Consider the following 15,240-nt stretch of genomic DNA (forward strand, 5'->3'; position numbering starts at 1 on the left):
TGGTTTGTAGCACACATTATCGTGGTGATACAGGAATGAAACTCAAGTGCCTGAGAGGCTTTCTCCAAGGCTAGAGAACCTTAATGAGGACCCCTGCGGCTCCTCAGCCACCAGAGCCACAGACTACCTTCATGGGTTTGCTTATCTCTCCAACTCTCAGTCACTAATCATGTTCTCTGAGCTTCTTTTGAATCACCTAAGAGCCTGACAACAGAGGCAATTAATGTTGGTCCTGTGGAGGCAGAAGAGAAAGGAAGAGTCTTGTGCAGGAGAGGAGGTGTTCTTTCCCTGTTATTCTCCAGACCCTTTTTTTTTTTTTTTTTTTTTTTGCGGTACGAGGGCCTCTCAGTGCTGTAGCCTCTCCCGTTGTGGAGCACAGGCTCCGGACGCACAGGCTCAGCTGCCACGGCTCACGGGCCCAGCTGCTCTGCGGCATGTGGGATCTTCCCGGACCGGGGCACAAACCCGCATCCCCTGCATCGGCAGGTGGACTCTCAACCACTGCGCCACCAGGGAAGCCCCTCTCCGACCCATTTTTTACCCATCTCTTTTTTAAAGCAAGACAGAAAGAGGTGAGAGTATTCAAATAGCTGAGATGTGTGATCCTAAGTCCAAACTTTAAGGAGGAGGAACTTTGGTTGGGGTTAAGATGTAACTCAGTACAGGTGAGCATTGAGAACCTGTAAACAAGAGCTTGTTCAGGCTGAAGCATGGTTGTAACATAGGCAGGACTATGCCCTCGGTGCCCCTCTCCTTCCTCTCTCAATTCTCCTCTCTTCCTTTCTGGCCCTAGGAACCTCCATCCTGTCAGCAAATCTCAGTGAGGCATTTAGCTGACCATGGCTTAGGGTGTTACCCACCCCCATCCCCCCCAGAGATAACTGGACTTTCGTGCTAGTATTCAATACACACACACACACACACACACACACACACACAGAAGTGAGTTAGGATGGGGCTGAGTGGGAACCTTTTAATGCTATCTCAACCACACCAGCTGACACTGCTTCTCCCCCAGAACTTCTCAGGGTCCCCCTTCCTCTCTCCTTCTCCCCTTTCCTTACCTTCTCTTGTCTAATGCACAGCTGCTATCTCCTTATTTCTATCCTTCTTTCTTTCTATAATATTATATGTTTCTGTCAATTGCACAATGTAGTTTTCCCGTGTGTTTCCTCATTGACCTATAAGAACCAGTAGGGCAGAGCCTGGGACCCCCATCCCCCTCCACCCAGTTCCCTTTCTCCCTCATCCTTATTGCAAAGTGCAGTCCCCCACCCGTAAGAGATTGCATGCAATCCGGGGAAATTAAGAATGGTCTCAGGAAATGTCAGTAAAATGCAGAGCCTAGCCCTCCTTGTAAAATGCAGGACCCCTAAATGAAATTGACAAGCAGTTATCGGCTGAACCAGTTTTCTATCCTTGATGTATTGTTTTGTTTCCCAGTTTTTATTCCTTGAACCTCTTGACAGCAGCTCCCCTTGAAAATAAAATTATAAATTTCTTCCTATGTGGAATGAAGTCCATTGTTCTACCAAACTAGACTCCCAAATAAACATGACTGGGCATCATGAAAATCAACGCAATGGACAAAGCCGCTAAAGGAATAGTGATGGGTCTGAGCCAGAGTCCTAACTGCTTGGGGGCTCTGGACCCATCTGAGAATCTGTGAGAAGCAGTGGTCATTCCTGAAACAAGCAAATGCATAGAAGCACAAAATTTGGGGTGGAGACAATGTTCGCAGACCAGTGTCCAGGGGTTGCCTGAGGGGAAAGAGCTCTGGTCTAAAGGAAGGTAGGCAGTGGGCTCCAAGAGGATTTAACACACCTTATTATCTGTTCACAATCGGCGGCCAGTTCCCTGGGGTTCCTGGCTGATGAGGAAAGTGAGTGTGTGGGTTCAGAGAGGAGCTTTAGCTTGGAGCCATGGTTATCAGTGGGAGAAGGAGGCAGGCGGGACAGAAAAGAGGCAATGAGAAGCGTTGCTGGGATCCATAAAATTTCGCGGCATAATGAGAATTTCTAAAAACTGCAAGTCTGAGTTAGCAACGTTATTATACTGTCACCCAGCCTGAACCTTCAAGCTGACAATTTGCTGTGAATTCTTCTTTCACTTCTGTTTTTCTCCTTCATTCTGGAACCATGTGTATTTTGCCTTAAGACACAAAGGTGATGGTGTAAAAGAAAAGAAGGGTGTGTGTGTGTGTGTGTGTGTGTGTGAGTGTGTGTGTGTATGTGTGTGTGTTTAAATGAAGGAAACGTTTGAGGATATACTAAGTGTTGAAATGTATGAGAGGTTTCTTACTGGGACACAAGTGAGGGTTTGGGGACCTAAGATTGTTTTTAATATGTCTTTTCTATTTGGAAGATCAGCATTCTACTTAAGAAATGGAGGAAGGCACAAGCATTTCTTCACTGAGGTCTGTGTGGGCAGCAGGCATCTTGCACTACCGTAGGGCACACGGCATCTGTCTTTTCCTACCCATGATGAGTTTGTGCTTGCACATGATCTCCCCAGACAGTTGCTTCTCAGAGGCTCAGAGGGCAGTGGATTTGGGGTCTACACTCCAAAGACAAGAGGCAGAAAGGGCTCAGAAAAATAACCAATGCCTGCAGCTTAATCTAAGTCTGTGGTCAGTCAGTTTACCTGTTTATTGCCCGAGTTTCCAATTTCAGCTCTATGAGACCAATTAACTCCATTTCTTCCATAGCCAAGACAGTGCTTCTAATCAAAGAATCCTGGGTCGTGGGTTCCAAGTACACCCCAGAGGGTCACTCACCAGCCTGGCTGTCCCTGAGTTGTACTCCTCCTTGTCAGGAATTCCAGCCTGCAATCTGTTGGATTCATAGCCAGGGTTATCAAGGGGGACGGGACATGGAGCGAGACAGCAACAGAAGCGGTGGGTGGGAAGCGTCTGGAGTTACAGTCAAGGAGACCAGGGATTTCCATTGAGAGCTCCCTCTTGACTGGGCAAGTCCTGCCCCTCCCTGAGCCACAATGTCTTTCTCTATGAAATGAGGCACTTAGACCAAGCCAGGGGTGCCATTCAACTGCCTTCAGTTAACATAACCATGTGAAGTGACTTCAGTATGTGACAAAGGGAAGTGGTGGGACCTCCGGCTTGAGATTTTTAAATATATGGCCCTCTTAAGGGCATTCAAATTTAATTTAAAAAGTATTTTTACATTTTAAAAACTTTCAATTTGGGAATAATTTTAGACTTAAGAAGTTGGCAAAAATTGCACACAGGTTCACCCATGTTCATAGCAACATAATTCACAACAGCTAAGAGGTGGAAGCAACCCAAGTGTCCATCGTCTGGTGAACAGATAAACAAAATGTGGTACATACATACAGTGGAATATTATTCAACCTTAAAGAGGAAGGGAGTTCTGACAGCGCTTCACATGGATGAACCTTGAAGATATTCAGCTGAGTGAAATAATCCAGTCACAAAAGGACGAATATCTTATGATTCCACTTATATGAGGTCCCAGAGTAGTAATATTCTTAGAGACAGAAGGTAGAATGGCGGTGGCCAGGGGCTGAGGGAGGGGAGAATAGGAAGTTATCATTTAATGAATGTAGAGTTGAACGTATAGGATCAAGAGTTCTGGATATCGATAGCAGTGATGGCTGCTCAATAATGGAGATGTATACTTAAAACTTTAAAATGAAAAAAAATTTTTATATTCTGTATATTTTACCACAATAAAAAAATTACTCTTTTTAAAATGGCAACAAAGTTCCCATATACCCTTTATCCAGCTTTCCCAAAGTTAACCTCTGACAAAACCATAGTACAATTTATCAAAGCCAGGAAAAACATTGATATAACACTATTAATTAATCTACAGATTTCGTTCACAGTTTTCCAAGTGTTCCACTAATGTCCTTTTTTTCTGATCCAGGATCCAATCCAAGATATGTGTTACATTTAACTGTCCTGTCTCCCTCGTCTCCTCTGGTTTCAAAAATTTCTGCAGTCCTTATTTGTCTTTTATGATCTTGAAGGTTTTGAAGGGTACTAGCCAGTTATGGGTTTGCCTGATGTTTCCTCCTGACTGCATACAGGTTATGTATTTCTGGCGAGGAAAGTATGTAAGTGATGTCTCCTTCTCAGCGCATCGTATCATGAGTCACATGATTTTGGTATGTTTCATCTGTAGTGAGGTTAACTTACATCGCTTGGTTGAGGACGTCTCTGCCAGGTTTCTCCACTGTAAAGTATTATTTCTCTTTGTTTATCATTATATTTCCCCCACTAATTTTAGCATCCTTTGGTGACACTTGCCAGCCACAATTATTTATGGTGTTTCCAAATGGTGATATTCAATTTCTGTTCATTACTTCTACTTTTGTTAATTGGAATTCCACTGTAAGAAAGAGTTTTCCATTTGCCTCTATTCAAATTTAATTTTTTTAAAAAAAATCAGTAAAACAGAGCCAGAACAATGTCCCTCCAAAGCTCACTGGTGCTCTATAGCCCCAAATTTCCTTTCTTGTGTTAAAAATTCTCAGATGCTTCATGCCCTCCAGAATAGGCAGTAAAACTCCAAGTTCATACCACCTGACAGTGGCCATAAGCACAAGTCTTTGGAGAGCAAAAGATAAGCACACTTACATATTCTTTCCTTCTCCCTCCACCCCTGCACCTTTTTGATCAAGTCTTATCATTACCCTGAGTACAGCAGCAGGGTTAAGTAGAGAAAACATTCAAGAATCACTGAGCCTGGAAAAATGCACATGAAATATTTATGTTTAATTCTCCCTGAAGAATGTGATTTTTAATGAACAGGAACAAAATCACAAATGCTACAGTGTTCTAAAAGATTTTCACTTGCACACCAGAGCCCTGGCCAAACTTGCTGTGCCCTTGAAGTTCATGTAGTATCTGCTTCTCTGGCCTCAGGCCCCCTCCTCCTTTGCCAGGAATGTCCCTCGAGGGCCCTTATCTGGGCTGCTCCTGGCTGGTGTCACCAGCTGACAGACAGAGCCAATATTATTGTAGAGTTTCGAGTCTGCACAGTCCTAAAAAAATGAAGGAATAAAACATTGTTTTCAGCTAGCTATTTGTTCCTGTTATCCATTGCTGAGTAACAAACCAACCCAAAACTTCTTAGTATAAACAACAACCATTTTATTATGTTCATGGACTTGGGATCAAAGATTCATACAGGGTACAGCGTGGATGGCCTGCTGTGGTCCACATGGGGCCCATTTAATGGGTAACGGTCTGTAGTTTTCTCTTCTCGTGATACCTAAGAGAAGAGAAGGGAGAACTTGGTGTGGGGATGAATATAAAGGGAAGGCTCCATGGAGGAGAAGAGAAGATTAAAAGATGGGTAAAAACTAAAGTAATGGAGGAAAGAATAGAAGGTTTGGGGGGAGGGGAGGTGAATGGCATTGCATAAGAAAAGGTAGGGAAATAGGGAGGAGAACAGTGACAGGGAACCAGAGTGCGTGCCAAGTCTGATAGGGGGTTAGCAGGGGTTTTCTCACATACATTCCCATCCCAGGGAGCCCCAGCTCTGGGGTCCCTGTTCTAGGGCGCCGCCAGAAGCTAACCATGCCTGTGTCTGTTTGATTCTCCACAGCTCCCCTTCGCTGAAGGCCTGTATCATTTTTATCACAACGGCCTGGCAAAGGCCAAGAGGAGACGCAGCCTGCCCCATCATCATCAGCTAGAGAGAGACCCCAGGGTGAGTTTTCCTGGAAACCTGCCTTCTAACCTCTGTTGCCGAAAATGAGCCCATTGTGGGGGTGTACAAGGGAGCAGGCATGAATTTTGAAGTTAAGGCACTTGACGTGTAGGCCAAATGGATCCCTTGCAGAGTGGTCCTGGGGACTCTGCTCCTCTGTCTTACGCGTAATAATTAAACCCTTGATCGGCCAGAGGTGGGGGAGTAAACAGGAGTACCACCTCTTTCCTGGCTTTTTCTCCTGCATTACCGCGTGAGGACTGCTGGTTGCCCGGGGACAGGCTTTGGCCTGAGATGGATGGGAAGACACCAAGCAGTTTAATAAGTCATTTTATGGACGGTTTCTACTGGTGAATCCACATGCTCTGAGGAGACTGCCATGCCCCATGTGGCCAGTGAGCGATCAGCTCACAGTAGGCAGTGGGCTTCTCCGTGTCCAAGCATGACTGAAGCCACAAGACCTGCTCGGCCCCTCTTCCCACACTGTTCTTTCTGATCTAAGTCACCCCGTGCCCCATGTCTTCTGGATGCTCATGACTCCCAGTTTTACCTCCAATCTTTACCTTCACCAGCTCTCATTTCCTACCCCCTTTCCCCTCAGAAACCTAGATTCAACTTTCTTGTAACCAAACTTATCATCTTGGCCATAAAGTAGCTCCTTTTCCAGTGTTCCCACTTCCTGTTTTCTCAGAATAGGAACTTTGGGCGTCGTTGAATCCTGACTGTCCCCACCTCCTCCGCCCTCCCCACACTCATTCAACTGGGAGATTCTGATTTCTCATATGCAATTCACCAAGAGGGAAATGAATAATCCAGGCAGTTTGCTCTCTGTACACTGAAGGCTTCATACCCTCTTCCCCAGGACTTGGGTGACAGTGGATGTGAAGAGGGTCAGACGTTTGAGTTAGAGGTTTAACATGAGACTCCTTTGGAGCTGATGGAATCCGGAATCATTCATGTGGGGCTTTTCATGTGAACGTTTGACTGGGTTTAATGTGGCCTTTAATTAGGAACGCAGATGAAACAGACTCCCCCGCAGATCACCAACTGACAGGCCACAGGCAATTTTCCTTTAACTCCTCAACCCAGGGGATCCCACATTCCCTAGAGTGAAAATACTGCTCTGAGAAGCTACTTTATCTTTGCTTTTGCAGTAAGATCCAAGCTGCCGGTGCTGTCAGCCCATGCCCAGCATTAGTAAAGGGTCTGTTGTAGAAGCTGGCACCATTACCTAAGGGAGGAGCTCTCCTTTCTGTCATCACAGCCTTGGCCTGGCTGTATCAGTTCAGTGTCTGGGGATGCCCTTGAGAAGCCCTGGACAGGGATGCTGCCTGTCTCACCTGTGGACCCAGAGTGGGTACCAGCAGACAATGACCACTCTGGGGCAAGTGACACTGGTTTTCCCTATGCTCCCTACTTGCCCCATGATCTTACCCTTTATGGCCAATTTTTTACTTTTATTTATATAATTCTTAAAAGTTCCTTTGGTTTCTTTTCTTCCACAATTAAACACATTGCCCCGAGATCATTCAGAGAAGCACATAAAAGAAATTGGGGCAGAAGGAAAGTGGTGCTTAAAAGGCTTGGATAGGGAAAGAGAACCAAGGAACAGTGAAACTAAGAAGCCATTGTTTGCTTCAGAGAGACTCCTCAGGCCCATTAGTAAGATTTTCTTATTTTTGCACTTACTTGAAAGGATCTTTGAAATGCTGATTCTTGAAGTGTAGAGTAATGTTTATGAAAGAGAAGGAAAGATGGGATGGATAATAAGGAAGGAAATCATGTATTGGTGATTCTAATCATTTGTCTTCCTCCTCAAAATCGTATCTATTTTAACCAAAAGGAGTATCCAGTTCCCCATTGCCCATTATAAGGTCCCAGTAGCCATCTGCCTTTACCTGGTGGGGGTATCCATGTACCTGCCCACAAAGACCAAGAGAAGAGAGCAGCAAAACTAAGGTTGTAAATCTCCCGTATCTTTTATCTGCCTTCTCATCAAGGTTAAATGTCAGGGCTGCTGTCAATAATAAAATCATTTTAGGAAAAGAAATAAAGCACAAAACCTCATAATTCTTTGCAAAATGAAAAAAAACCCCAAGAAACAAAAAGCCCTGCTAGTAATGACTGCCTTGTTCCAAAAAACACATTAGATTAAGGCCTCAGTCTTTCTTGCAGGGTGTTCTTGTGGTCACCTAATTTTGGCATCGGGTGACAGGAATCGAGTGGCTACTCTTAAACAAAAAGCATCGATGATGAGCCGTACAACAGCAGTGTTATGAAGATTCTGGAAGCCCTGTGGGTTTCTAGACCTTAAACTAAGGGCAAATATGTCGAGTTAGGATACCTCAACGTGGGGTTACCCAAGCACATTCAAACAGGTTTCAAAAAGAGAAGTAAATACACGTATAGAGAGGAAAGGGGAAGGATCAGGTAGTTGAAAAGGATCCTTTTGTCTCTTGCACAGACGTTGCTAGTTACTTTTCATGAATCAAGATCTTAAGAGCAAGTTGTTTTATCCTCCTCTGAAACATGTTGTCTCCTAGGCTTATCAGCTTTAATCATGCTCGCAGCCCCAGCTTCCTTCTCCCCCTGTCTCTGCATTACTTCCTGGCCTCTCTCACTAGCTGTCCCCTGGCTTGTGAACGACAATACAGAGCCCAAGGAGCCATGTACATAAGTCCCGGGAGGGTTTCAGCTTCTATAGACTCTCGGGGCTCAATCTACCTAGGTAGCTTTTTAGCCAAAGAAATTACCAAGATCTCCTATCAACCCAACAAATAGAGAAGAAAAAGATAGAGGACCAAGCTTACTTTTGGTTTTGTTTTGGCTTCAGAACAGAAATTTCAAGGATGTTTGTCCCTCATTTCACGACTAACTTTTATGTTTAAGGAAAAGAAGAAAACGACTAGAAAGGGATCACATGGACTTTTTGTCCAGGCCAATACAGGGCTGCTTTCAATATCTTTATATTTGTTCATCAATATTTAGGGCAATAGCTAAGAAAAAGATTCTGGTGCAGACTGTTTTAAAGGTATTCTCTTGTCTTTCCATTTCTTTCCGCTAAAAAGCCTAGCATAATGCCGTGTAACATCATTTAGATGCTAAAAAGCAAAAACTGTGTCTTTTTGATTTCTGGGTCTCTTCGTATAGTGCAGTTCTGAGCACACAGTAGATGCTCAAAAAGTGACTGTCAAATGAATAGATGGATGGTTAATGATTTTTTTCAGAGTTTTAATCTATGAAATAATATTGTTCATCTCATCTTATGTTTTCACCACTATTCTAAAAAATGCATCCACTAGGGAAACAGAAGTATCACCTTCTTTCTAACGCTTCCTTTAAATACATTCTTAACTGTGGGTAAAAGAATCCAATTCATTTCATCATTTTCAAGTCTTGTCACTGAAAATCCTATGAGGAACCAGTTTTTAATTTCCAAAGTCACTCTGTGTTCCTGATCATATTCAAAGTCACAGTGCAACCACCGTAGCAAGAACAACATGTTTGGAAAGTGTGTGGATAGCTAAAATAACTTGAAGATGTAATAAATAAATCCAAAGCTGAAATGAAATAATAAAACCAAAAATTCCTTCTCAGCATCAAGGTCAAGAAAAATAATCCATGTTCAAAACCTCTGTGACATTTGTGAAACTTTAGCTAAGAGCAGCATCAACAGATCTTAAAGTCAAACCTAGCTGTGGTCCACAGTCTACACATCAAACCGCATACGTTCTACAAGTTCTTGAAAAGCTGCTGGGGAATAGATTTATTTAAGACATTTGTTTCACAGTCCTGTTGAATCATATCTGCTCATCTGACATAGAGAGCATTGAAATGAAATACGTTCAGAGACATAAAGACTCACATCGTTCAATAACACCCACCAGTTATATGGAAGCCAGATAATTTAACAAAAAATAACCTGAACGTCATTTGTTGCGAGAAGTTATATTTGATTCAAGAATTACGAACGTTTATTTCCTTTTCTCAGCAACGCTACTAGACCATCCAATTATCCCTTGGGATCATTTTTTAAAAACATCTTTATTGGAGTATAATTGCTTTACAATGGTGTGTTAGTTTCTTCTTTACAACAAAGTGAATCAGTTATACATATACATATGTTCCCATATCCCTTGGGATCATTTTTACACCCGTTTCGAGTCAGAAACTCCTATCGGTCCACTGAAACCTTTTCTCAGTTCCCCGGTCTCAAAGAATGTTTCATGTTTCCTCTGTGTTCTGTACACAGGAGCTGTATCTTCCTAGCTTCTTCCTCATCCAAGTGTATTCACATGTCTTATGACCATAGATATCAGCACATGATCACATAGTGATTCACTTATGTCCTTTAAAGGTCTATTCTGAGGGTATTTGTGAGTTTTCAGGGCACTCCAAAAACCCACAAAAGTTAGCTTCACTGGATAGTCTTCAAAAGTCTCACAGAACGATACAATCTGAACAAAAAAGAATTTTGCCTATTCTTTAAAACTAACTGGACATGACTGGTGTGATCTGTTTGTAAAAATCTGAATAATGAGTGAATCAGGGTTCCTTTGTCCCTGGGACTTAATAATACAATAATTGATATTATTTTTTAATGGATTCATTATCATAGCTGAAACTCAGGTGGTTGACAGAAGTTGGGAATGGCTTGTAATTGCTTTGGGTCCTTCAGCGGTTCAAACAAGCAAAGAAATTCATTTACCTCCTTCCTCCACAAGTTACATGAAATTTTGTCATAATCGCTAAGCTCTTAGCTTCCAATCGTTTTCAAATACCTAACATCAGTCACAGTAATTTGTAATGATAAGGACAATCCACTTGATGTATTGTGTCCTTCCTTGGATTAATATTAGATAACTGTTTGATCACAGTCGTCCCTCAGTTTCCACAGAGAATTGGTTCCTGGACCCCCGCGAATACCAAAATCGCAGATGCTCAAGTCCCTTATGTAAATGGCATTGCGAAGTTGGCCCTCCGTATCTGCGGGTTCCACGTCTGCGGATACGGAGGGCTGACTGTACTTCGATTAAAATTTGGAGCAGAGAAGAAAAAACACAATTATGTTCTGGAAAATCTACTTTCAAATAGAAAATGTCGTGGAGAAAAATGCCTTCCCTCACTTTTTGTTTTGGTTTTGACCAAACCTTCCTCCAGTGGGTGTGTCCTCTCCTTACTTCACAGTGACGCATGAGAGTCTCAGCCTGCGGGACTGGTAAAAATAGATATTAGATCATTTTAGTGCCTTTAATAAAAAAAAATTTATAAGTCCCCCCTCCAGAAAAAATAGGTTGGTTTATTTGGTTGGTTTTGATTTTTATACCTTATTAAAAAGTTTTGTTTCTCTTCCCGGACCGGGGAACAAAACCGTGTTCCCTTCATCGGCAGGGAGACTCTCAACCACTGCGCCACCAGGGAAGCCCTAATAGGTTGTGTTTTAGTCTCATACTTAACTCTAAAATGGTGAGGATTGAGATACTGCTCTAAGAAATGTATAGAAATCCCCTAATTTATCTTCTGAATGTCTTCTTTAGGGAAAAAAAGAAAGCCGATAGATTTAATTATATTTTACTTATTTAGAAACACAGACATGGTGAGTTTATTATAAATCGTATAGCAAAGACAATAGTAATTTGAATTTCTGTAGAGCTTTTATTCCAGAGGGCATTCGTGGCTGCCTTTTCTTTATCTTCTCCTTTCCTTGTAGCATGAGTTGGACCAACAGATGCTATTCCATCTTGAAATGGAGGTAACAAAGAGGTTGACGTGTGCCTGAGTCACACGTGAGTTTGAAAGCCCAGAACAGCAGTTCGGGTCCCCAACAATGGTGACCATCTTTTCCAACCTGGATTTAGGTCTCTTGGTCAGACAAGGGAACAACCTATTTGGAATTGGGATTCTCACGGGGAAAAGGCTGTCCATGATGCACGATCATAAGAGCTCGATGGTCCACGAATAAAGCCGTGCAAGTATAGAGTTGCCCAATGGTGGGGTTTGACAGTGGAATGAAATTCCCTTAACTCTTGGGGCCTTAGAGGCACAGATTACCCGGAATTCCCAAGAGAGACTCCTCCGTGGGATAACAAGGGTTCACGGGTGCATCTGGCATGTCTTTTGCAAACAGGGAAATAAACTGGGGACATACGGAACAGAAATAAAGTGATGTTGATGCCAGAGAGCGCAGAATAAGATAGAGAAGGAGAGACAGAGGCACAGGAAACATTAAAAAAAAAAAATTATAGGGTGCGACTCAGCCCCAAACCCACCTCCCAACAGTTGTCATGTGACCCCTTCAGTGACCTGGACCTTTCCTGTTCTGTTAACAACTCAATTTTCTATCATAAAAAAGGGAACCACATTGCCTACCTTGAAGAGGCAAATCACTGCATAAGGAGTGCGTAGCAAAGTTTAGCATCATTTCTTCCCTTTTTCCTCTGGTTTTCCCTCCCTGCTTCTCTCCACCTTATTTCCTCTCCTCAAAAATCCAGAAGCAACAAACACATGCTTTTAGAATGTGTGTCTCAGGGTTCAAGAGGAAAGCTGCTTTACAAAAACTGAACTACAAATGCGAGTGAATACCTGTACAGCGCAATCCCTTAGGAGGGCATTTGGGCTCATCCCTCTCAATGCCCAGCCAGCCAGCTAGTGACCCTCTGCACATAAGTGAGGAGAAAGCAAGATTACGCTCGTGACATTTCTGCAGGACCCAGACCACTGAGTAAGAAGAGGCCAGAGGGGATCTCTCTGGGGCTTCCTCTCAGTTTAATTTGATAAAATTGTAAGTTCGCGTCTGTTGAATGCTGTTGTCTTAGTTTGGGCTCCTGCAAAAAGCAAACCCTGAGACAAGAACTTAGAAGAGGGTCACTTATTTGGGAGGTTGATTCTCAGATGCACAAGAGAACGAGTAAAATGATGGAGGGAATGAGGAAAGCAAATAGAGTGTGAGATTTTTAGCAGGTCTGCATTTTAGGCAGCTGAGACTCAGTCCCCCTGGGGACCCTTCAGAACTGTCCCACAAGGAAGGTGGGTGCCCGATGAGTAATCTACTAGCTCTGTCTCTCATTTCTGAGCTGACCTGGGATGTTAAATCCCTGGCACTTCCAAACTGCCCTGTGCACAGGCTGAACAAGCCTCAGGACCAAGCAGAGTGGCAGATGGAGATGCTTGATGTAAGAAGCTGTCGGCAGTGGCAGGTGAACTCTTGCTGCAAATCCTACCATCCACCCTGTGCTAAGGATTTAGCAGGCATCATCTCATTAAACCTCAGATATCTCCTGCGAATTAAGTTGTATCAGATCCCCAGTTTACGGGTGAGGAAATGCGAGTTTAGGGAGGCTCGTGACTTACTGACCATCCTGTGGTTTGTAAGGGGTCCTCACACTGCATGGTGCTGCTCTGTCACTGACTTAGATTTTATAAATTAATTTCCCTCCTCCTCTGCACAAAGAGAATAGTAGAGCAGGAAGATTCCAAAAGAAACATTGATTCAACGCTTTGCCTTGAAGCTTTAAAATATAACTCAGACAAAATAGACCCAGAGAGGGTAAATGACTTCTCTGGGGTCACACGACCATAACTGATGGGGAAGAAATAATAAAACTCACGACTCCTCGCAACACCAGATCTGATCTAAATAAAAAGCGAAATGAGGGACTTCTCTGGTGGCGCAGTGGTTGAGAATCCACCTGCCAATGCAGGGGACACGGGTTTGAGCCCTGGTCCGGGAAGATCCCACATGCCACGGAACGACTAAGCCCGTGCACCACAACTACTGAGCCCGCTCACCTAGAGCCCGTGCTTCGCAACAAGAGAAGCCACCACAATGAGAAGCCTGTGCACCACAACGAAGACCCAATGCAGCCAAAAATAAATAAATAAAAGCTAAATGAGGATTGATACTGCTTGTGGACTTGTGATTCTTTAAGACCTTGTTCTCACTAAATAATAACTGGATTCTCTAAGTCAGAAATAGTGTAATGGGAAAATACGAAGTTACATCATTGGCTTATGTGATTTTTGTGAATTCAATGAACTCAGCTATAAATAGCAAAGTGAAAAAGGAGGGGAAATAATAGGAAGGTGGGCACTTCTGCTCATGAATCTGCTCAACTGGGATATGCCCTGAAGTGGCGTGAATAAGTAGAGTCATCTGAGAATGCAGTCGGCCTCTTTCCCTCCTGACTCAAAGCGGAAGCAGTTCGCCTTTCTGGGTGAGAGACTCCAGCGTTTAAAGATAATACTTTTGATGCAAAATATTTCCTAAGCACAAGCCAACGTGTTCGTCTGCTGTGTGAACAGTAGGACAGGACCAGGTTCCTGTGGAAGGAAATTCCACACGTTTGTGATGTATTGGGGCACAGTACATTGATTTCTAACTTTCCTAAGAAATTTTCAAAGTTCCTTTTGACCGTGCATAGTTTGCACTTTACCCACTTCAGAACTCTATCCCTGCGGTGTGATTTCTCTACAAAAAAGTAAACAAAGATGGTATCTTAGCTTGGATTTCCTGGAAACTGACTCTGAGGTGGGGAGTTGCGTGTATAAAAGACGCCTCTAAGAATGTGGTGCGGAGTGTTTTCATCTCTTGTGGTTCCCTCCGTCCTCAAGCCAACGACACATCAGATCATTCCTGTGCTTCACATCGCTCTCCTTCCTCTTCTGCTTAAGGCTCCTGTGACTCTGTTGGACCCACCTAGATAACCCAGCATAATCTCCCTCTCTTGGTCTTAGCAGATCAGTCACCTTAATTACAACTATGAAGTCCCTTTTACCATGTGATATATCGCATAATCACGAGAGTAACGCCAGGGTCTGGAGACCATGGGGACTAAAATTCTGCCCTGAGCCTTGGTCTTTCTGGAAGAGTTGGCATGCCTCTAGGGTCAGCAGCTTTCTCCAGGCAGCCCAGCTCCCCCCGCACTGCCCTGCTCCTGGGATTGCATTTAGCTCAGAGGGAAGCATGAATTTGCAGGCATACAACCCTGACCACGCTTCGAGCCCAAAGGGTGAAGCTGAGAACCCACGTGGAGCAGCTTCTGACTTAGCATCCCAGCTGGTGGCCAAATTCATTTTCTAGACACCTCATCAAGAGGTTGGCTCAGCAAGTGTACACCTTCATGGGTTACACATTTTGAGAGTGACTTGACGGCATCTGGAGAAAGGAAGGTGTATTGCGAGAGGAAGCAGAGGAGAGATGCCTTCAGTGGTGCTCTAACCTGTGGGAAAAGCTGATCTGCCCTAATCTGCTGGTTTTATTATTCAGCAGGGAGGACTTTCTGTATCTCCTCTGGGCGCTGCAGATGTGCCTGGCTTCCTGCCTCAAAGAACTGCTGCCAGTGATATAATTAACTCTTTGTGGGGAGCAGGGGAGAAGTGTTTACTATGGATTCAGAAAGGCACAGGCAAATCTGCTAAGGAGTAAGCCAGGCCTTTTCTAGTTGTTGTGAGCATATTTTAAATGATCACGCCTGCTCACGCTGCCACGCGTACCAAAAGAGAAGGAAGGACACTCTGGAAGACGCCCTTCCGCAAGCCCAGG

At 43.7% G+C, this 15,240-nt stretch overlaps 1 protein-coding gene across 2 annotated transcripts in view; it reads left to right on the forward strand.

Moving 5' to 3' along the window:
- PCSK2 (proprotein convertase subtilisin/kexin type 2) overlaps positions 1-15,240 on the forward strand; it is a 210,987-nt gene that overhangs the window by 14,890 nt on the left and 180,857 nt on the right. The window contains exon 2 of one of the 2 annotated variants that reach the window (XM_024753718.1): positions 5,595-5,699. The exons of the other annotated variant lie outside the window; for it this stretch is intronic. Within the exon in view, the coding sequence (XP_024609486.1) occupies positions 5,595-5,699 (105 nt within the window). The remainder of the gene's footprint in view (positions 1-5,594; positions 5,700-15,240) is intronic. 2 annotated transcript variants of the gene reach the window in all.

This window comes from Neophocaena asiaeorientalis, unplaced genomic scaffold (assembly GCF_003031525.2).
Source record: "Neophocaena asiaeorientalis asiaeorientalis breed wild unplaced genomic scaffold, Neophocaena_asiaeorientalis_V1.1 scaffold302, whole genome shotgun sequence".
NCBI lineage: Eukaryota > Metazoa > Chordata > Mammalia > Artiodactyla > Phocoenidae > Neophocaena > Neophocaena asiaeorientalis.